General features: G+C 40.2%; 2 protein-coding genes across 2 annotated transcripts in view; one reads left to right on the forward strand and one right to left on the reverse strand.

The window, feature by feature from the left end:
- Nucleotides 1–8,771, reverse strand: part of LOC124799314 (golgin subfamily A member 2-like) — a 114,854-nt gene extending 106,083 nt beyond the window's left edge. The window contains exons 1-2 of the mRNA XM_047262902.1: nucleotides 8,444–8,771; nucleotides 8,130–8,288 (exon numbers count right to left, since the gene is read on the reverse strand). Of these exons, the coding sequence (XP_047118858.1) occupies nucleotides 8,130–8,288; nucleotides 8,444–8,491 (207 nt within the window). The 5' untranslated portion in view covers nucleotides 8,492–8,771. The remainder of the gene's footprint in view (nucleotides 1–8,129; nucleotides 8,289–8,443) is intronic.
- Nucleotides 8,772–8,827: 56 nt separating this feature from the next.
- LOC124799315 (N-terminal Xaa-Pro-Lys N-methyltransferase 1) overlaps nucleotides 8,828–24,519 on the forward strand; it is an 85,149-nt gene continuing 69,457 nt past the window's right edge. Inside the window, exon 1 of the mRNA XM_047262903.1 lies at nucleotides 8,828–8,982. Within this exon, the coding sequence (XP_047118859.1) occupies nucleotides 8,981–8,982 (2 nt within the window). The 5' untranslated portion in view covers nucleotides 8,828–8,980. The remainder of the gene's footprint in view (nucleotides 8,983–24,519) is intronic.

Here is a 24,519-nt window from a genome sequence, read left to right on the forward strand (position 1 = left end):
CTGATAACATACAGTAGTTTGGATATGCATGACAGTCATGTTTGAATAGCCTAATGGTAAAGCGACTACTTGCAGTAAGTGGAAAATCTGGGTCTGAGTCCCTGCCTGGCACAAATTTTCATAGTCATCATTCCATTATACAACTGATGGTTGCCCAAATTTACAATTGCGAATACATTTCATAGCAATACAGAACCACAAATACTATTGCATTCAACAAAAAACAATGACAAATACTCACAATGGTTATATTTTCATAGATGGACAATCATGGAATCTCAGCATTCGGGGAATTATGTACGTCAAGAGAAAAACTACACTGGTAGGCTGTCATTATAAAATTGAGTACACCCAAAAGATATTTGTTGAAATGTGTAAAGCATGACTGTCAAATAAAGTGGGTCAAGAAAAAAGTTAGAAAAAAACAGATAATGAATGGACACTAATGTGAATGGGAATAAAATGCCTAAAATTAACTAACATCTATGGAAAATGATAATATTATAGCATGGAACCGAAACATCAAGAATAGAAGAAATCTGAAAAATAGATTACGGGATAGCATCCCGTAGGATATATTCCAGGATTCGGTAGACACCAACTGTGTAAAACCAATTGAAGTAATACTTAAAATCCTGTGTTATGTGCATACTTCTGCCGTATGGCTAACAGGTCAATGTCGTGTAAGCAACTCGTGGAGACAAGCAATACGGTGGAAGGCGGAAGGTCTACGGTGCCAAAGAGGAAGACAAAATGAACACACAAACAGCCACAAGGAGGAAATTATAACTGGGAAAACAACCAAATGCTGGGAACTGCATTACATAACTTTAAGAAATCCATAGTTTATTGCATACATAAAATGAAAGATAAAAGATAATCTGCTTTATATCAGTACCACAGTATTATAAAATTACCAAAGGAGTAGTATTTGAGTATTATACAGTTGCTCAATTAATGTGAAAACCATCCCTAGTAACTACCAGCGAGAATTCATTCAATCAAAAGTCAATAAGACATTGTAGTGTCTCAAGTCAATCTGATTATTCAAAGTTGAACCTGGGGCTCACTTTCTTGCCATCATGATATGTATTTCTTCCAAAACACTTGAAACATTTCATTTTGTTTGTTAAATATAATAAACAAATTCTTTTCAATGTTGAAAATAGAGTGATCCATTTCTTTTAGATGAACTGAAATAGCCAATTTGGGGTAGGCGAGGTTAACACGTTCTTCAAACTGTATATCAAAATTGCACCCAGGCAGACCTACAGTGAAACCCCTACTTTATGTTTTTGCACAGTCCAAACTTAGAAAACACAAAATTGAGAAAAATACTCAAGGAAAATGTTAAAACCTCAAAATACACTACTGGCCATTAAAATTGCTACACTCAGAAGAAATGCAGATGATAAATGGGTATTCATTGGACAAATATATTATACTAGAACTGACATGTGATTACATTTTCACGCAATTTGGGTGCATAGCATCACTACCCAGAACAACCACCTCTGGCCGTAATAACGGCCTTGATACGCCTGGGCATTGAGTCAAACAGAGCTTGGATGGCGTGCACAGGTACAGCTGCCCATGCAGCTTCAACACGATACCACAGTTCATCAAGAATAGCGATTGGCGTATTGTGACGAGCCAGTTGATCAGCCACCATTGACCAGACGTTTTCAATTGGTGAGAGATCTGGAGAATGTGCTGGCCAGGGCAGCAGTCGAACATTTTCTGTATCCAGAAAGGCCCGTACAGGATCTGCAACATGCGGTTGTGCATTATCCTGCTGAAATGTAGGATTTTGCAGGGATCGAATGAAGGGTAGAGCCGCAGGTCGTAACACATCTGAAATGTAACATCCACTGTTCAAAGTGCCGTCAATGCGAACGAGAGGTGACCGAGACGTGTACCCAATGGCACCCCATACCATCACGCCAGTATGGCGATGACAAATACACGCTTCCAATGTGCGTTCACCGCGATGTTGCCAAACACGGATGCAATCATCATGATGCTGTAAGCAGAACCTGGATTCATCCGAAAAAATGACGTTTTCCCATTCGTGCACCCAGGTTCGTCGTTGAGTACACCACTGCAGGCGCTCCTGTCTGTGATGCAGCGTCTAGGGTAATCGCAGCCATGGTCTCCGAGCTGATAGTCCATGCTGCTGCAAACGTCGTCGAACTGTTCGCGCAGTGGTTGTTGTCTTGCAAACATCCCCATCTGTATACTCAGGGATCGAGACGTGGCTGCAGATCCATTACAGCCATGCGGATAAGATGCCTGTCATCTCGACTGCTAGTGATACGAGGCCATTGGGATCCAGCACAGCGTTCTGTATTACCCTCCTGAACCCACTGATTCCATATTCTGCTAACAGTCATTGGATCTCGACCAATGTGAGCAGCAATGTCGCAATACGATAAACCGCAATTGCGATAGGCTACAATCCGACCTTTATCAAAGTCTGAAACGTGATGGTACGCATTTCTCCTCCTTACACGAGGCATCACAACAACGTTTCACAAGGCAACGACAGTCAACTGCTGTTTGTGTATGAGAGATTGGTTGGAAACTTTCCTCATGTCAGCACGTTGTAGGTGTCGCCACCAGCGCCAACCTTGTGTGAATGCTCTGAAAAGCTAATCATTTGCATATCACAGCATCTCCTTCCTGTCGGTTAAATTTCGCGTCTGTAGCATGTCATCTTCGTGGTGCAGAAATTTCAGTGGCCATTAGTGTATGAGCAAAAACAAGCAATTGCCATATACGATTAAAAATCGTAATCCTCTCCAATACTTTGTATAAAATCTATCTAAGTCAAGGAAATTAAATGTACATCACAACATTTATACAATAACTTGTGGCAATGGATTTCATCAGTTCTTAAAAAGTTGAAGATGTGTAACAGTAAATAAAAACTCATCAAGAAATTGAAATTTTTATCTGGGTACAAGGTAATTGAGCTGTTTCCTGACATGGTACGGCCATAAATTACATGTTCAAACCAAGAGTTTTTGAAAGATCATCTATTGTGCTCACCCCCCCCCCCCCCCCCCAAAAAAAAAAAAAAAAAAAAAAAAAAAAAAAGCAAAAAAATTATGAACATATTGAATTAAACAAAAAACATCACAGCAGCTAAGCGGTTAAATCATAAGCATAAATGCAGACATCTGCTTAATCACATACTTTGTCACCGTTGCTGTTACTATTTAATGCTTTTCTTACGAGCCGCACTTTCATGTGCTCACCACCATTAAAGTGTTATTTTAGGCTTGATGAGAGGACACTTAAAAAATGAGTTTACTTCTCAAGCTGATATTACAGGCTTACTAGAAATTGGCTCAGTGAATTTCTGTACACTGTGTAAAATGTAAATTTGAAAGAAAGCTCAGTGCTACAGTTTTGTTTCATGCCTCTGCCACTGCTCCCAATCTTTATGATCTACAGTGCATTGGGTGTGTGTGGTGAAAAGTATATACACAAGTAGTGTATATAGTTGTTGTAACTATATCATGTCAGATTGGAACATGAAAGTCTTTAAAATGTGCTATCACAAAACCCTTGTTCTATTTCCATGTGACATCTGTCATAGCACATCATCTGCATGGAAAGTATATTTTCAGCACTTCACAAAATGCTTTTACCCCTACCTGCACTCTAGTCACTGAGGGGTCACTCCCCCTCTCTACAAATCCAGTAGATGAGCTCATTTTACATGTGTTCATGTGGTGTAGTGACTGTGCTGGCTATTGCGTCACTTAACACATTGCCAGCCAATAAGAGTTCACTAGCTGGAAATGGGCAACGATTGCTCAATTATGACCAAGAATACTCTTCGAGACTCGGTGTTTGAATATACTGGCTTGGCTCGGGACACTTCGTGTCGATTGTCATGTTTTCCCATTACCTCTGCAACCTAGCAGTAGCAGTATCACAATTTTGCATGAAGTTATTAATACTTATTTCATTCACCTTTTCAGTGGTATGAGGATTAAATTGGGCAATTCACCTCGACGGTCCACTGTAAATGAAAATTTGAAACAGAGTTAAGCTTTCAGTTTCTGTCTCATTCACTGGGAATTGGACACAACTGTTGGTGGCACTAACAGCCTTTACATACAATTATACTTTCTTTGGGTTTTGTGAAGTATCATTTGACAATATTCTGCTACGGTAGTCATCGAAGACATCACACATTGTTCTCTTGACAACCAAACGCATTTCATTCAGCATATATCTATTTACAGCCCTTCCCTTTGTTCTACGCTTATTATAGCTTACAGTAATCTCTGTTTATTTAGACGTTTCTTTACAATGACTCTATACCATGAAGGTTCCCTCCCATTATGAACTGTTCTACAGGGTACATATTTACAGGCTCCTTCCGTGTCCTGGAAGTTTCAATCCTTCTTGATTTCCCAAAAGTGATTGGCTCAGTACCACATCTATGTTTATTATTAAAAGTACAATAATATGGGGTATTAGATGAATTTTGTGACTACACTGAGGATTTATTGGTAGGGAGGACAAAGTACATAATTTTGAATGGAGAGTCATCAACAGATGAAGTAACGTCAAGGGGTCAATGGAAGCGTCTGATCCCACCCGTCTGCTTTGACCCATGACGTAAGGCTGTTGTGGTGTGTGACGTCATGACAGCGCGGAGTTTAGTTTGTGAGAGTGGTGTGTTTGTGTGTGTCATTGTTGGTGCTCTCTGGTGGTGTGTTTATGTGTTGTGTGTTAGGTGAAGTTTTTGGTTTAGTTTGCGTGTGTGGCATGATTATAGGTGGCATATTTTTGCGATTGGTGGTTCTCTCTGGTGGTGTGTTTATGGGTAGTGTGTTATGTGGTGTATGGGGTTCACTTGCGTGATAGCATTGCACGTGTGTGGTATCGGTGGTGACTGTGCTTTCAGCAGAATATTTTTCAGTGAGTTAACGATTTTGGTTTGCAATTTTGATTTTCTAGGTGTTCTTTTGTGGTAGGATTAAGTGTGGTGGTGGTGGTGAAAGTTTTGAGATTTATAGTGTGGTATCAGTAGTTGATGTTGATCTATATAGGTCAAGGGAAGTGTTCGAATCCAATTTCGATTTTCTAGGTGTTTTTTTGTGGTAAGATTAAGTGTGGTTGTGGGCAAATTTTTGAGATTTATAGTGTTGTATCGGTTGTTTCTGTTGACCTATATAGGTCAAGAGAAGTGATCGATTCCAGCAGATTTTGTGTGTAGTGGACTTTGGGAAGGTTGTGGGGTCTTTTTATTTTAGTGTTTTTTGTCGTTTGATGTAGTGGCATGTGTTTATATTTAGTTTGTCCCCACCCAAAAACCCCAATTTCCCACACTTGTCCCGTTAGTTTGATTAGGTTTTTTGTGGAAGATGTGTGTGTTGGTTTTTCGATGTATTTTCGTGTTTGTTGTCATGTTTACGTAATGACGTCATAGGCGTCATATTGGAATCGTCGTGGATGGTCATTTCCGCCATATTTGTGATGTCATGGGTCAAAGCAGACGGGTGGAATCTGACGCTTCCATGTCAAGTGTATCCACAGGGAAGTGCGTTAGGCACATTGCTCAACATGTTGTATGTTAATGACCTTACACACAATATTAGTAGTACCCTCAGACTTTTTGCAAATGGGATATTTACCTACTATGTAGTCTGAATGAAGCTGCACAAATACTCAGTCAGATCATGACAATATTTCAAGATTTGACACTTGCTTTAAATGCTCAGAAACGTAAAACTGGGTACTTTACAGAATGAAAAAAACATACTATCCTATGAACATAATATCAATGAGTCACCATTGGAATCGGTAAACAAATACCTGGGTTGAACACTTAGTAGGGACGTGTTAAATGGAATGATCACATACGCTCAATCATTGGTAATTGGTAAAGCAGGTGGCAGACTTCGATTTATTGGTAGATTATTAGGGAAATACAATCCATCTACAAAGGAGATTGCTTGAACAGATCACTTGTGTAACCAATCTTGAATATTGTTGAAGGTGTGTGGGATACTTCCAATGAGGATTAGCTAGGGATATTGAACATTTACACAAGACGGCAACAGAATGGTCACAGGGTTGTTTAGCCTGTGAGACATGACATGTAACAAATGTTGAAAGAACTGAACAGGTAGACTTTTTAACGTACATAGAAACTTTTCCGAAGTCTGCTACCAGATTTTCAAGAACCAGCTATAAATGATGATTCTAGGAATATACGAGAACCCCCTTCATATCACTCTCCTAGGGATTGCGAGGACATAATTAATTACAGCACTCATAGGCATTTAACAATAATTCTTCCTGTACTCTATATGTTAATGGGACAGGAAAATGCCCCAGGTAATAACTGGTACAGTGAGACATACTCTCTGCAATGCACTTCATAGTGGTTCACAGAGTCTAGATGTAGATGTAGGAGAGTGTCACAGAGATGGTGAGGAAACTGAACTGGCAGAATCTTGAAGACAGACACCTACAAGTTTCAAGAACTGGCTTTAAATGCTGATTCTGGGAATGAACTGAAAAATTCTACATACTGGTCCTGTTGGGATCATGAGAGCAGGTTTGGATTAATTACCGTGTACACAGAGAAGATTATGCGGTCATTCTTACTGCACGCCGTATTTGAATGGAGTGGGAAGAAGCTCTAATAACTTATACTCTGGGAAATAGGTCTCCCTTCAACCATGCACTTCACGGAAATACAGAAGCGTCCGATCCCACACGTCTGCTTTGACCCACGACGTCACAAATATGGCGGAAACAAAAACAAACACACACACTTTCCACAAGAAGCGTAATGACACTAACGGGACAAGCGCGGGAAATGGGGTGTTTTGGGTGGGGGGGGGGGGGGGGGGGGGGGGGGGGGTGGGGGGGGCAAACTAAATATAAACAAATTTAGACGCCTTGCGTAGCTACAACGTGTAAGTGAAGACAGCCATGCATGAATACCCACCACCTCCCCAGGGGTCGTAACCCCTGCAACCCATAGAAGATAAAGATGCTTCAGTAGCTGATTAGCGTTTTTTGTCTTTTTTTTTTAAAAAAAAAAAAAAAAAAAAAAAAAAAAAAAAAAAAAAAAAAAAAAAAAAAAAAAATCCTCACGGGATAGAACGAACAGATCACAAAGATAAATATAATAAACTAAAACAGAAATTCGAGGAAACATAATTAAAATAAGTAACAAGTGTTTTTAAATTAAAAAAAAAAATCTCACGAGATAGAACGAACAGATCAGAAAAGTAAATATAATAAAATAAGATAAAACAGAACTAGAGACAGCCACACTCAAACCAAACTCCGCGCCGTCATGACGTCACACACGACAACACCCTTATGTCACGGGTCAAAGCCGACGCGTGGGATCGGACGCCTCTGTCGACCCCACTTCACAGTAGCTTGCAGACTGGGTGCAGAGATAGATCACAAACCAATGACATATTATAAGTGTTCTATAATGTTACTGTCACAGTGAGTGGAAGGAGTTTCAGGAGACTAGCCTTCAATGTGGATTTGTAATGGTGCAATTGCCATTAGCAGTCTTCAACTTTAGTATGTGGTGATTGAAAATGTATGTTGAAGAGTGCTAAACATTTGTTCTGAATAACAGTAACAGGTCTGCTCACAATAAAGTTTCTGTACTAAAAGAAACCCTAGTAACATGGTACAATGGGAAGCAACCCCTGCCACAAACTTCACACTGATTTGCAGAGTATGAACGCAGATGTAGGCTAATACAATTGTAAAACCATACACAGTGACTAAAAGAAAAGCTCACACATAAGCACCTTCATGATCTGAAATGAAGGGTAGGTGAGAAAATCCACATTTAATGGCTTATGTGTAAAAGTGCGATGTGACAAACATGCAAAATTTGTATTCAGCAACAGGTAACTAAATTACAATAAACGATTTTTAGTAACATCATTTTGGAGGATAAACTAGAAACCAAATCCACTTTTCTTACAATGGCATTGAAGGCCCTTAAAAGTTTTAGAAACGGTAGCAGATCGATCCGTATTCCTATTCACTTCGCATCAAGTAAGTGTAAGCGTGAAGTCAGTGGAAAAAAAATGCCCATGCTTTACACCGTGTTTACGAACCTCTTGCTGGACCGGAGACGGCCCGGAGTCGAATACAAAACTCTCTTTCGTGGTTTTCTTCGCAGCATCATTAGAAAAATGTTTCGTTGTTTCTCTTCTCGGAGCGGATCTTGTACTGCTCAGTGTTGTGTCTTTTTCTTTTCTCTGGTATTCCTTCAGCTGTTCGAACGGAAATATATATTAATTAATCGCCAAGGAACACAACTGACGTGTCACAACAATTGGGAAACGGCAAATAACTACTGTTGCACTAAAAAAAGATATGACGATCGAAATTACCCCTGAACAAACGTCAGATTGTTTGAACACATTACCTTCCTCCGTGCTAGCGCTAATTTCTCCGCCTTACTCCTATCTGACATCCTAAATGTTTGATGTTTCCAATTTCAAAGCTGTCCAACCAAACTACCACCAGAAGATATGATTATCTTCGTCCAGCTGACACTGAAACACTACATCTTTATATCTGCAACTACATAAAATGTATCGTCAACTACTTTTAGCTGCTCATCACAATTTCCAACGTAGAATAATTTAACCTGTAGTACGAAATTCTTTCTTTCGTCTGTTTTTCCTCGTGACGTGGGCAGAAATCGCGAACTGTAGCTTCCACGTAGCATTGTTATTAATGTCAAGAGACCAAAGTGAAAGTCACTTGTTTATAAGCCAAAGACATGATAGATGAATTGTTTGTGTTTAGGCTATACATCTGTGACTTGTGTACAGTTAAGCTACGGAAAGCAATGTGTTGTGATAATTGTTTAATTTAATTAAATATAGATCTATAACACTCGTATAATTTCTTTTGCGTATTCTCGATGTAGTTAGTGCCAGTTACAAAGAAGAAGAAAATGTGAGTAATAGTAATATCATACTTATTTGCTTGCCGCAAATGCTATTTAATCGGCCGAAAATATAATCTCCTTTGTTTACCACTTGCAAATCTAATGTTGTTTGACGCCTCATGATGTATGTTGTTTAGGTACTTTACGCTTCTACTCCTTATGTAGTAATGGGAATAGCTCCATATGTACTTGAAACCGGTAGTCAACCCGGTTGGAATAAGATCGTGTCGAATAGTAAACAAGTTTAAAATAAGTAATAGGTTACAATTCTTGTGTTTCACAAGATGGAAGACCCCATAAACAAAAAGATATATGTGCGTTAGATACACGAAGGCTAGAATTTGATATTGGACCCCTCTGAGAGATCTTCGTTGTGGACACAGACTGATATTTAGCGTAACTCGAGGACATATATACCGAAGAGTGACACTTGAAATCGGTTAATTCACATAAATACCTGAATGTAACAATTTGTAGGCATATGAAATGGAATGATGACTTTGTCTTGGTCGTAAGTAAAGCAAGTGGCAGACTGCATTTCATTGGTAGAATACTGGTGATATACAACGAGTCTACAAAGGATATTGCATACAAAACACTTGCGCAACACATCCTAGAATATTGCTTGAGGGTGTGGAACCTGTACTGAATAGGACTAGCAGGAGATGTTGGATTTCACAGAGAAGTGCAGAACAAATGGTCATAGGTTTGTTTGAATTGTGCGAGAGTGTCATGAAGGTGCTGAAATATTTGAACTAGCAGATATTTGTAGGTAGATGCAGACCATCCCACGAAAGCCTACTTAGAAATTTACTACAACTAACTGTAAGTGATGGATCCCAAAGGAATCAGGAAGACAGGATGCACAGAACCTTTTAAACAATCATGCTCCCAACGCTTCACATGTGAATTGAATGGGAGGAATGCCCTAATGACTGGTACAATGGAAAGTATCACCTGCTGTGCATTTCACATTGGTTTGCAGAGTATAGGTGTAGATGCTGAAATATCATTGTTTCCATTCGAACAATTCTCAGTACAGTTTGGAAAACTTTTGTTACCAGTAACGTTGTCAGTGTTTGACAAATGTTAGTTTTTGGAAATGTAATGGTAAGGAAGGAAATGAAGGTTTTATCTCCCATTGACGGTGAGAGCACAAGCTCAGATTACGTAAGGATGGGGAGAGAAATAAGCCATGTGTCATGTTCAGATGATCATCCCGGTATTTGCCTTAAGCTATTAGAAACAATGGAAAACCTAAATCTGGATAGGCTCTTATTCCTTTACAGAAGGCCATTGCTATATGTATGTTAAGCCATTAAAAACCATGCAAAACCAATAAGTCTATCTGGATGGTTGTTTGTGTTTAGGCCTTGGGATTTGAACCTAACTTATCCTGACTGTGTGTCTGATATATATTTGCAAGTTCAAAACCAATAAACATAAATTTCTCAAAGAATGCTTTCAAATCCTCGCACTGTGATCAGTATATGTCTAGTGGGCTACACAGCATTGCTTCCCCGTGTATGAAATTTCTACCCAATTTGGAACTAAATTCCACAGAGTATTTTGTAACGTGTGATAAATCCTGAGATTATACATAATGTAACTGTAAAATATACCACTCCTTTTCCAGTGTTATGTAGTAGTTACTTATAGGGTCATAATTTCTTAAAATCATAAACCGTCGTCTGATTTGTTATCAGCCTGTGTTCAAAAACTACTAGTGTGATTGCTTTATATTCAGCCATGGTTGTGGCCAAATCGCTAGTTTTAACAGGTCAGCCACCCTAGCCTTGTGAAGGCAATTAATTTCCCACTTAACTGCCATGCATGAAGAGACTGGAATGGGCTGCCTCTGGCAGAAGCTCTGGATCCAAATAAATATGAGCCTGGAAATCTGTGGCACATTTGAGGCCAGGTTTCAATACAAATGCAAAAGCATCAAGAAGGTCGCCAAGATCCTGGAAGGGAAAAGTAGTAGAGGTGAGCTGAACCTTGTCATTAACGCAGAATTCAAGCAACGAGAAGGCATTCAGGCCGAGAGTGTTTCCAGCTGAGTGATTATTGACAACAAACAAAGTTATCAGTCTTGTGACCTTTTTGTAGGTAATGTGATTGAGCCCAAAGTGGACTGGACCTGTCACCATTTCCTACCTACATACAGGAGGGTGGCGTCAGTTCTGGGGAACCAAGATGAGCATACTTTTGGAGGTTCACTACAGAAATGGTTGCTCACATGTCCATGTGGAAACAGCCATCTTTGTTCACAATAGTAAAGTTGATAAATAACTTGTTAGCAAAAGGATCACCCTGGGGAACAACTGCCTGAAGTTCACACTCTGTCCTTTAATACATGCATGGAGTAGGTTCAGCTGCCATTGACGGTTTGTGGTAGACAGTTTGGAGATGCTTGTGGGTGCACTGTGCCCAGCAATCACAACAATCCGCGTATGTGTTGTGTTTTGAAGCAATATCGTCATGATGGAAGACCACTTTGCTCACATGACGGTGTGTGACTAGTTGTTCAGAGACCATCAACAAATCGGAAATAAATGAATCATGATACTGCCTTCTGGGAAATGTTTTATGAGTTTTCCTGCAGTGCAGCATCTGGACTGCTGCTACTTGTAGTCAAGTCAAGAGACGTTCATTTGTCACCTGCTTAATTTGAAAGTCTTTGCACCTTGCAGAATATTGTCCAGGGAGGAGTTGTCCAGCTTGAGAGCTGCTGTACGTACTTCTGGATTGGAAGCCAGTTGGACAACTATCTCTCGAATTAAAGGGTGTTTACATGAGGTTTGCATGCATGGTTTTCCACAAGTGAATTCAGTTCAGTGACTCAGTCCTTGTAAATAGGTCACCCAAGAGTGATACGACTGACCAAGTTGCTTGTGATAGTGATGAAATTTGAGTCGCAATGCGACCACATGGAATTGTTCCGAATAATAGTTTGCAAGCAAAATACACATCTCCTTGAATGTGAGTGCAGTAACAAATGAGCCATTTTCTACAGCAAGAAAAACATCTCTGGGGAAGCCCAAGAAAGATCAGAGATCTGAAAGGCAGTAAGCCACTCTAAGTGCATGTCACAATCCTCCTTGGCATCATTAAAAGGAGGAAACATGGGTGGGTGACATGGTGACACTCTACCTGGGAAACAAATACTGTGGGTGCCTTCATTCCGCTTTCAAAATTGGAATTTCTTGATGAAGCAACTCAATTTGCAGCTGTTGGTGTTGTTGCTGTTATGGAAATAGCTCTTGTAACTGCTGCTGCAAGAGTTGCATGAGCTTTGTGTCCATAGGATTCTGCTAACCTTTTACCTCGTCATCAGTTATTGTGATCAGAATTTGACAAAGTCCGGAATGACTCAAAGAACACACAGAGGCTGGCTGACTTGTTGTTGGTTGTCTCCAGTGGATCACCGAGTGTGAACAGAGGACAACAGTGAAGAGTGAACAGTTGAAGATGGTGTGAGAAACAAAGAAGTGCAGCAAGTAATCCAAAAGGAGTGGCCAAGATTAGCAAAGTGGAAAAACAAGAACAGTAATGCGTGACAGCTAGCAATATGAGTGCAGTCAAATACACCACTGAAGGCAGAGCCTTGGTGCGGTAAGTTTTGTAGTGTTACCTTGAGCACTAATTGCCCATCGGGATGGGTGTAGCCCTACAGCACGAGGACAGCGCAGCTCTACAAGCACTTGCAGATGTAGCAGTGCCACTTAGTAGTCAACTTTGAGTTCCATACCCTCCAGTGCACTTTCAAAATTACCAGAGGAACCATTCCTGTATTTACCAGAAGTGATTTAGGGAAACAAAAAGAAAGTCTATGTCAGCATAGCCGGAGAAAGTGGACTCCATCATCCTGAATATGAGGTCAATGTCTCAAAAGCCACGATGCCTACTTCAGTTGGTACCTATTATACAATGTTCTTTGATTTGCACACAGTTTCCTTCAGATAACTTATGATATAAAGCATAATTTTCCTCTTTATCGCTGTACATGCTAGGAACACGTGCTGATGACTTCTGGGCCATGGAGGTACTGCTATGCTTTCTGCCCTAACTCCAGTCTGTTCAGGAATTGACTCTAGGGCCACAAACACTGATAGGGTCACAAACACTGAATTACACATGCCATGTATGACTTCCTGCACTTCCCTCTGTCCACCTGAAACACTGAGTCAGTTCCCCCTATGATGAGTGAGATATTTAACTCCGGCGAATAACAAGACATTACTATGATGCACTTTACATCTTGAGACATGACTTTCTTCTAAAAGCAATAAACTAGAATCATGCATTAAAATGCAACAGTGTGTTGTAGTTATCCTCTTTCATCTTTAATTACTAGTCTAAGTCCTCCAAGTAATCAATAATTGTGCGGTATGCATTGCTTATGAAGAATCTTTTAGCTGCCTTTTTAAACAGAAGTAATATTTTTCATCTGCTTAGAAAATGCTATTTCAAATTTTCTGTTCCTCGATAAATGTAAGTCCAGAATGGCTCTTGTTCCATGATTGTGTATAGAGCCATTAGAGAAGTAGTTAGTAATGTTTTCCCTGATATGCCAACAGACTGTGCTCAGTTTTTTAAATAATTGTTTGCAGTGAGGTTACTGATTCTATAATTTTTATGACCCTTTTCTGCAGTTTAATAGTGTCCATGTTTCGTGCCTTTGATACCCAGGATATAGGAATAGTATGTCATCACAACACATTAGCTGTTACAAACTAATATCAGGGCACTAAGAGCATAACATGGTGATGACATTCTTTTTGTCAGTATCTTTGTGTGTTCATCTCATGTTAACTGACAATTGGTAGTCAACCATTACATGATATATAGATTTATCATCTGTGCTTAATGTGGCAGGGTTGTTTTCCATTTTTATGCTGCAGTGCACACTGTTCTTTTTCATTATGTTCAGTGTTAGCCTACTTCATACTGCTCAATCTGAAACATTGTTAAGGGTTTCATCTGCTTTCTTTCTGTCCGTCTCCTCCTCCTCCCCCCCCCCCCCCCCCCCGTCTATGTCCATCTCCTCCCCCCCCCCCCCTTCTCTTTCCATGTTATCATCTCCACCCCAACTGATGGCCGGTGGCTACCCACAGTATTTCTTTCCAGGTTGTAACTAAAATGTTTACCAAATTTGGTTGAAACTGTTGCAGGGGTTTAGGATGAGCTTTTCCCAGTGGCTTTGGGTGCATACAAAAATGTCAAGAATATTTCACTTATATTTAATGTAATTTACAAGTATTTTTACACATATTTCACCTGTATCTTTAGTGGATTTAGCCTGTAGTTTTATTTTCACCCAGATCAATATTTATTATGTCATATCTCCTGAACTGTGTGTCATACATGATGTATTTTGTAGTTACATTCAGCAGTATATGCGGACACTTTCTGCCAAATGTGTTGTGAGTGGAGTTACTAGTAAATAAATAATAAATTAAAGCATCATACATGATGTGGCAGTTTTTCATTCATACAAGTGTTTATGATGTATCTCCTTAACTATGTGTCAAATGATGATACAATTTTGCTGGTACATTCAGTGGTATATGTGAATATTGTCTGCAAAATGAGTCACAAGTACTATTAGTAGTAAAGAAGTAATGAATTAATATGGTTTGCTTCATGTGTCAGTTTTGCTGCATGAACAGCAAATGGGATACAATCTGTCGGCTTTGAAAAATGATGTCACAAGTTACCACAGATGGTGCTTTTCAAAGACATAGACGAATGTTGATAAACAATGGAATGTAGCACAGAGAAAACAGATCTTCGATATATACGACGTATATCCATATTTCGAACGTAATGTTTCATATATTGTTTTTTTCACAGTAGAAAATCCTATTATCCTATTCTTCTGTTGATTGGTACAGGTCTATTGAAAGATAGGATACTAATGCTAGCGAAAGCAAGGAAAAAGTAACATACATAACATTGGCATGGAATACCTCAGTTGTCATATATAGGTTGTATGCTGTAATTCAGTTGACCTATATACGTCAAGTGAAGTACAGGATACAAATTTTACTTATGTCAGTTTTTCCACCTTCACTGCGAGTAGTTTCAACTGAAGAACAGTATACTAGTACTAGCAAATGCAAAAAACGCCAACAAACATAAAATTTGTATTCTGTACTTCAGTCGACCTGTGTAGGATACTAGTATTAGCACAGGCAAAAAATGAAACAAATGTAAAATTTGTATCCTATGCTTAAGAATAAGATACTAGTACCAGCAAAGGTGAAAGAAGGCAAGAAGTGTAAAATTTGTATCATCTACTGCAGACCTACTTAGGTCAACTACAGCATAGAATACTGGTACTAGTTAAGGCAAAAGAAGCAACAAACATAAAATTTGTGTTCTTTACTCTAGTTAGCTGATTTGTATAGGTCAGCTGAAGAATAGGGTACAACCTTCGTAGTTCTTCTGAGGTACAAGATACCAGTGTTACATAAGTCACTTTTTTTGCTTTCACTAGTACTAGTATCCTGTTCTTCAATTGACCTACATACTACAGGATACAAATCAATTGCAGAGGAAACAGCAAGTGGAACGACTCACTATGAGACAAAAGTATAATTCAAAATTTGTACACAAATAATTTCTAAGTACCAAAAGCAACAAAAAGCATACACAATATATATCTCGTAATAACACATTCATTTATTTTTATTTACAATTATGATGCTTCACCACAGAAGATAACTGAGTTACTATCTATGGCTCAAAAATAAACAAACTAATATCTATCCAGAATGAGATATTCACTCTGCAGCGGAGTGTGCGCTGATATGAAACTTCCTGGCAGATTAAAACTGTGTGCCCGACCGAGACTCGAACTCGGGACCTTTGCCTTTCGCGGGCAAGTGCTCTACCAACTGAGCTACCGAAGCACGTGCTTCGGTAGCTCAGTTGGTAGAGCACTTGCCCGCGAAAGGCAAAGGTCCCGAGTTCGAGTCTCGGTCGGGCACACAGTTTTAATCTGCCAGGAAGTTTCAAACTAATATCTATGACTAAAATATGATGTCAGTGGTCAGAGCCAACAAATTGTATCCCATCCCTCAGTTGACCCCAAGTCAACTATGGTGTTCTGTGCCAGTGTTATGTTTGTCACTTTTTTTTTTGTGCTTTCACTAGCACTAGTATCCCATCCTTCAGTAGACCTGTACAGATCAACAGAAGAATAGGATACCCCAGTCTTCATTAATTCAGTACTCTCAAATACTGGATGAATGAAGTATGGGCTACACTTCTTTTTTACCCCCACCTCCACCCCCTTGATAGGTAGGTATATATAAAGTAGCTTATGTATTAATTCGCAGTATAAGCTATCTTCATTCCGAATTTCACCCAAATGCATCTAGCCATTTTAGCGTAAACGAGTAGCAAACATATTAAGACACAGAACAAACAAGAGCGCGCGTGCACACACACACACACACACACACACACACACACACACACACACACACATTCTTTTGTGTTAATGATATAGATTGTTTTACTAAAAAGTTATCATCAGCCAATGTGTGGACTATATCTCTTGCACCCTGTTTTGCAGGTAAGACTGGAACCATTCTTTCACTTTTCATCATACATGTAGTGCTTTCAATATGTTTAGTAGCATTTTATGGTTACCAGTGTCAAAAGCATTGAACAAGTCTGAGAATTTGTGTGTAACAGTCATTTTTGTCAAGAGCTCTCTTTGTGAACCTTGTAATGGCTGATATTGTACTTCTCCCACTTCGGAAACCAAACTATACTTCATTAAAAAATCTTGTATTTATTCATGTAATTCATTAGTCTATCTTTCTTGATTGACTCAGTTATTTATGAGAATGAATACAGCAATGAAAATGGCTTGTAGTTTTCAGTACTTTGCGAATTCTTTGATTTATGTGTTATTATACTTGAGTCTGCCTTTTCCAGATTTATGTTTTATGACCTCCAATACTACTTTGATTTTATTTTCTGCATTATATGTTATTTTGTAATTGAATGGTTTCTTTGCTTCAAGCAGTACTCTCCTGTATTTTTTTTATACCTGTGATAATAATCTAGGAACTGTAGATTAGTTTAGCGAATTGTAAAGAACTGACAGATTTAAGTGTCTGGGAGGACTTTCTAATACTGACCATTACCCATTCATTTTCCTTAGCTGCTGCTGCAGAAGTGATTACTTTTGGAAATGTATCCTCAAAAATTAATGTAAATGATGTGCAGACTCTAGAAAACTTAGCATCTGTAACGTTTTCCGTATACACTTCATCTCAGGATAAGAAAATTTTAATGTATCGTAGCAAGTCTAGATATACTTCTGGAGGAGGTCAAATAGATACTTAAAAGAAAAAGACCCACACACGAAGTATTAGATCACTTTATTAAAATTTGAACAGTCTAAAATACTTAACTTGAAGACAGTCCATGTCCACAGGCATGTGACTACAGTAGAACCTTGAGTATCAGATCTGTGATTAACTGACTCCTTGGATTATCTGGCTGAGTGTCCAACCATATTTTATCTATGGGTTTGAAGTTTATTACTGTATTCCTTTTAATCTTAAAGTTACGGTGTAGTTGTATACAGTTTCTTAAGTTACGATTAAGAAGTGCAAGAAACTCTGAAAGACTAAAAATTGGTGCAAATCAGAAAAAGAAACATGTTGTGTGCACAATCAAACAGAAACTAGGTGTTCTGCAAAGACATGGCAAAAGTGAGTCAGTTTCTAAATTAACCTCTGAAATGAGTATTGGGGTCATGACCATTAAAGACTAGAAAAAGAACCGAAAAGATAGTGAAGCTTTTTTGTAAAGTGTAAATGCTGAAAATTCTTTAAAAACTAGAAAATCGCTGAAAAAACCAAAACCAAAGCTTGAGCTCTTGGATACACTTTATGGGTTTGATTTTGTCAGGAAAGATGTAAGGGGTCCACACATTTTGGACCCTATTACGAGGTTTAACTGAAAAGTAATGCCTCCATCTTCGTAACTCTTCAACAGTTGGCAGAATTGGTATGCGCCAGGTTCCGATGGAAAGCCTTAGCATTGAACGGTTGTGTTGTTACAGTGTAAAGTATGGAACCCTGTGCAGACGGTTGGTCAATGCAATTTAAGCTACGTGCAGTCTTTGAATTCTTGACAGCAGAAGGTGTCACCCCAAAGGAGATTTATCGGAGAATGAAAGCAGTTTATGGTGATTGTGTTGATGCGAGTACTGTGTGTCGTTGGGCGAGTAAGTTTAAAGATGTTGAGGTGGGAACATCTGACCTGCGTGACAAACAAAGAGTTGGACGTCCTGTGACAGCAACCACCATGTTTCACAAGCAAAATGTTGACAGATTGATTCAGGACAATTGTTATACCACTCAGAATGAAATTGCAAGCACAATCTGCATTTCACAAGAACGTGTGGGTCACATTATTGCTTTGTTTGGCTATTCGAAGATCTGTGCTCGATGTGCACCCCGGATGCTGACTCCTGAAATGAAAGTGCACAGACTTGAAATTTACCACGAGCTCCTCTTGCATTACAAGAATGAAGGTGACGCCTTTCTCCATTCAACCATGGAACATCATTATGCTTCTGATGAAGACGTTGAGAGAACTGTGACACTGTGGTTGCGGAAACGAAGTGTCGACTTCTTCCGTGACAGCTTCAGAAAATTTGTTCATCGTTGGCAGAAATGTATCCAATTCGTTGGTGATTATGTGGAAAAATGAATATTGGTAATTAAAGATCACATTCTAAGGATTATTTCTGCATTTGATTCATTAAGATATTCCCATCCAAACCCAATTAATTAAGGTGGAGGCAAGTGAAGGTTGGCTTGACTGATGAAAAATAATCACAGCATTAGACCCGTTTCTATTTCTGGTGAAAAACTTTCTGCTGATGAAGATATAGGTAGGGAGTTTGTTGAAAGTTTCAGAAAATAAACTGATAGCTGATCAGTTGTACAATATTGATTACAAGGGGCTAAACTATAAAATGCTCCCTGAAAAAACCCTTGCCTTACAGGATGAGAAAGTCACAGGCACACAAGTAGGAAAGGGCAGTATTAACCATAGTAACATGCAGTAGTGCAAGTGGTGATCATAAATTGCCTTAGTTTATGATCATAAAATCTGAGAAACGAAAAGCCTTCAGAAATGTAAACATGTCAGCATTTCCTGTTCATCAGAAAGCTCAAAAAAGTGCTTGGATAAATGGTAAGTTGTTTAAAGAATTTTTTATGCATTTATTCTGACATTAACTTGAAATCAAAAACCTACCACCCCTTGCAACTGTTTTGCCAGACAACGCCCCAAGCCATCCCTCTGAGTCTGAACTTCAACCCGTCCACCCACCCATGTATCTTCATAGGATGCTGCAGGAAGAAGTAAGTCAGCACTTTGTTTAGATCAAACAAAAGAGAGTCATGATCTTTTTGAAGCAACGAAAAACTTCAACAACAAAAATGTGCAATTTATTCAGTTGCTCATGTTTGGGAAGAACTTAAAAAAGCCACTCTAGAAAAATCATGGAGGGAGGTTTGTCCTAGTCTGAAGCAAGAGCAAGAGGCTCTAGAAGCTAATGAGTCAGACACTGCAGATTTGCAAACTCTTAAGAATGATATCCAGCCTTCTGATGTAGAGAAACGGCTAGCAGAAGCTGATGCTGCTCCTGTTACCAGTGCAGAACTTGTGTGATCAGATCATCACTCTAGTTTTGCAGCAGTATGGTGTTGAGCAAGTGGAGTCAGATGATAAAGAAAAGGAAGGAGATGAAAAATCAGCCACTCTGCAGCAAAGGATAAGTTTGAGAGTGTTGTCAAAACATTTGGATCACATTTTAAAATAGACATTCAGTGTCTCAAATTTTCTGCTTTCCTTTCTCTTGATCAGAAATGTAATTTTTTAAACTTGTGTTTGATTTATTACATTGTTTTGAGCTCTCTAATGACTTTTTTCGGTCTCTCCTCATTGTCTGACCTTTTTAGAGTTCCACCCTTCTAGAGTTCCAGCCTCCCTCTGGTCCCAAAAGTGATGGTTAATTGAGGTTCTGCTGTGTGTATTTGTTATTGCCACTGAACACTATAACTATTATCACTTGATGCAGTACAAAATGGTAGTTGCATCTTAGAGCACAATTGACTTTAAACTTTGATACTCAATTCTGAGTAGTAGTTCTGTTAGGGCACGGCTGGATCTGAGTTAGACAAGGCTGTTGTTGTAGGTGATGATTGCAGAATGGGCTAAGTAGTTCTGTGCTCCGATATAAGCATGCTTCTTCCAGGGGCAGTGTGTGGAAACTCTTGAGGGAATGTCTATGCCGGGGTTTTTCATTTGATGCAGCACTGGCAGCGACTGACCTTAGCTTGTGGTGCCATTGTGAGTTACCAACTATAACCTGGAACCTCATTCTTCAGACAACACCACATTGGCAGCAACTGTCCTTAGCCTGTGGTGCCACTGTGATGTAACAACTATAACCTGAGACCTCACTCTTCAAACAATACCACATTCCTCTCCTCCTCCTCCTCCTCCCCTCCCCTCCCCCCCCCCCCTCCCCCTGCCCACCAAACCTCCGCACTGTTGCTAGGTAGTGCTGGGTCACGTGACAGTGGTGGGGGGATGGGGGGGAAGAGGAGGCCTGAATGCAGACGCAGATGAGAAGACAGGGGTGGTTGATTGCAGCCCCCTGTCCGCATCCTGGTATCCACCATGCAGGTGACCACAAACACCAATCGATAAACAGGCCATGGGGTGCATATACCCACATCCTGGGGCTCCAACACTGTGAGCAGGCAGACGGCAGCCAGAACTCCAGGGGCAGTGTGACGGCTGCCCAGGTGCAGTGCCTCCTCAGTCATTGACTCAGGCTGCAGGACAGGTGGCATGATGCTAATCTCCATTGGCGCTGCTCTGGAAGGTGCCAACCCAATGGGCAGAGAGGCTGTTGTAGACCTGAGCAGCCTGCTGGCTCTGTGGGCAAAAATTCTGCAGCAGAATTTCTGACATTTTAGCACCGCAGCTGGTTCTGGTTACACCAATGCAGCCCAGAGGAACATTGAACATTATAAAATGAATGATCCAATATTTGTGTGGTGACATCACAGTCCCAATGCTGTTTATTGCCAAATTTTTTAAAGAAAACTTCATCCTGTAGCTGAAACTTTTTCTGACCTGGTGGCTCGAAACAGCATATCCAGACACTCTGGGATGTTGATGGCATTGAAACAAAGGATGACACCCGTAAAGCTGAAATACTAAACACCTTTTTCCAAAGCTGTTTCACAGAGGAAGACCGCACTGCAGTTCCTTCTCTAAATCCTCGCACAAACGAAAAAATGGCTGACATCGAAATAAGTGTGCAAGGAATAGAAAAGCAACTGGAATCACTCAACAGAGGAAAGTCCACTGGACTTGACGGTATACCAATTCGATTCTACCCAGAGTACGCGAAAGAACTTGCCCCCCTTCTAACAGCCGTGTACCACAAGTCTCTTGAAGAACGGAAGGTTCCAAATGATTGGAAAAGAGCACAGGTAATCCCAGTCTTCAAGATGGCTCGTCGAGCAGATGCGCAAAACTATACACCTATATCTCTGAAGTCGGTCTGTTGTAGAATTTTAGAACATGTTTTTTGCTCGCGTATCATGTCGTTTTTGGAAACCCAGAATCTACTCTGTAGGAATCAACATGGATTCCGGAAACAGCGATCATGTGAGACCCAACTCGCTTTATTTGTTCAAGAGACCCAGAAAATATTAGATGCAGGCTCCCAGGTAGATGCTATTTTCCTTGACTTCCAGAAGGCGTTCGATACAGTTCCGCACTGTCGCCTGATAAACAAAGTAAGAGCCTACGGAATATCAGACCAGCTGTGTGGCTGGATTGAAGAGTTTTTAGCAAACGGAACACAGCATGATGTTGTCAATGGAGAGACGTCTACAGACGTTAAAGTAACCTCTGGCGTGCCACAGGGGGTGTTATGGGACCATTGCTTTTCACAATATATATAAATGACCTAGTAGATAGTGTCGGAAGTTCCATGCGGCTTTTCGCGGATAATGCTGTAGTACACAGAGAAGTTGCAGCATTAGAAAATTGTAGCGAAATGCAGGAAGATCTGCAGCGGACAGGCACTTGCTGCAGGGAGTGGCAACTGACCCTTAACATACACAAATGTAATGTATTGCGAATACATAGAAAGAAGGATCCTTTGTTGTATGATTATATGATAGCGGAACAAACACTGGTAGCAGTTACTTCTGTAAAATATCTGGGAGTATGCGTACGGAACGATTTGAAGTGGAATGATCATATAAAATTAATTGTTGGTAAGGCGGGTACCAGGTTGAAATTAATTGGGAGAGTCCTTAGAAAATGTAGTCCATCAACAAAGGAGGTGGCTTACAAAACACTCGTTCGACCTATACTTGAGTATTGCTCATCAGTGTGGGATCCGTACCAGATCGGGTTGACGGAGGAGATTGAGAAGATCCAAAGAAGAGCGGCGCGTTTCGTCACAGGGTTATTTGGTAACCGTGATAGCGTTACGGAGATGTTTAGCAAACTCAAGTGGCAGACTCTGCAAGAGAGGCGCTATGCATCGTGGTGTAGCTTGCTTGCCAGGTTTCGAGAGGGTGCGTTTCTGGATGGGGTATCGAATATATTGCTTCCCCCTACTTATACCTCCCGAGGAGATCACGAATGTAAAATTAGAGAGATTCGAGCACGCACGGAGGCTTTCAGACAGTCGTTCTTCCCACAAACCATACGCGACTGGAACAGAAAAGGGAGGTAATGACAGTGGCACGTAAAGTGCCCTCCGCCACACACCATTGGGTGGCTTGCGGAGTATAAATGTAGATGTAGATGTAGATGAACGAACTGTTTCCATGGAGGCTGCAGGAGGTGCAACTGGGTGCAGTGACAATCACTGTAATAATTCTGCTGGCAACTTCCTATCATGTGGCTACGAGTAGAAGGGGGAAAGTTTTTAACCCTGTGTATCCACCTTGTGGGTGGCCGTGAAAACCAATCAAAAAACAGGCCATAGGGTGCTCACCCACATCCAGGGACGCCAACCCTCTGGGTGGGTGGACAGCAGCCGGAACTCCGCTGCAGTGGACAGCTGTTAATGTTGCTTCTCTGGCATTTTTAATCAGTCCTAATGCTGAAAATGCACACTTATTACTGGTATTGTGCCCTGCATGCATTTGCTGCCTCAGGACTGATTAAAAATGTCAAAGAAGAACCATTAACAGCTAACCACTGCAGTGAATAACTGCGTCACAGGATTAAGGCTTTCTCCTGTGTGTGGGAGGAGCAGAGTTTCCCCATGTGACTTCTAAACATTTGAATGGAGCTGTAGTCTGTGTAAAAATTTCGTAGCATAGGAGCTGTCTTTGTTGACAGAGAGAGAGCTTTTAGCTTTTGCCAAGGCATGGCATAATACAAAATCTATCCCAATTAGAAATTGTGTGACACATGATTCCCTGAGGTTAATTCATTTCTAATGAGGCTAGGGCTAGTAGAAATCCTTGGGTAACAGAAGAAATATTGAATTTAATTGATGAAAGGAGAAAATATAAAAATGCAGTAAATGAAGCAGGCAAAAAGAAATACAAACGTCTCAAAAATGAGATCGACAGGAAGTGCAAAATGGCTAAGCAGGGATGGCTAGAGGACAAATGTAAGGATGTAGAGGCTTATCTCACTAGGGGTAAGGTAGATACTGCCTACAGGAAAATTAGAGAGACTTTTGGAGATAAGAGAACCACTTGTATGAACATCAAGAGCTCAGATGGAAACCCAGTTCTAAGCAAAGAAGGGAAAGCAGAAAGGTGGAAGGAGTATATAGAGGGTCTATACAAGGGCAATGTACTTGAGGACAATATTATGGAAATGGAAGAGGATGTAGATGAAGATGAAATGGGAGATACGATACTGCATGAAGAGTTTGACAGAGCACTGAAAGACCTGAGTCGAAACAAGGCCCCCAGAGTAGACAACATTCCATTGGAACTACTGACGGCCTTGGGAGAGCCAGTCCTGACAAAACTCTACCATCTGGTGAGTAAGATGTATGAAACAGGTGAAATACCCTCAGACTTCAAGAAGAATATAATAATTCCAATCCCAAAGAAAGCAGGTGTTGACAGATGTGAGAATTACCGAACAATCAGTTTAATAAGCCACAGCTGCAAAATACTAACACGAATTCTTTACAGACGAATGGAAAAACTAGTAGAAGCCGACCTCGGGGAAGATCAGTTTGGATTCCGTAGAAATACTGGAACACGTGAGGCAATACTGACCTTACGACTTATCTTAGAAGAAAGATTAAGGAAAGGCAAATCTACGTTTCTAGCATTTGTAGACTTAGAGAAAGCTTTTGACAATGTTGACTGGAATACTCTCTTTCAAATTCTGAAGGTGGCAGGGGTAAAATACAGGGAGCGAAAGGCTATGTACAATTTGTACAGAAACCAGATGGCAGTTATAAGAGTCGAGGGGCATGAAAGGGAAGCAGT

The sequence above is a fragment of the Schistocerca piceifrons genome, chromosome 5, assembly GCF_021461385.2.
Source record: "Schistocerca piceifrons isolate TAMUIC-IGC-003096 chromosome 5, iqSchPice1.1, whole genome shotgun sequence".
NCBI lineage: Eukaryota > Metazoa > Arthropoda > Insecta > Orthoptera > Acrididae > Schistocerca > Schistocerca piceifrons.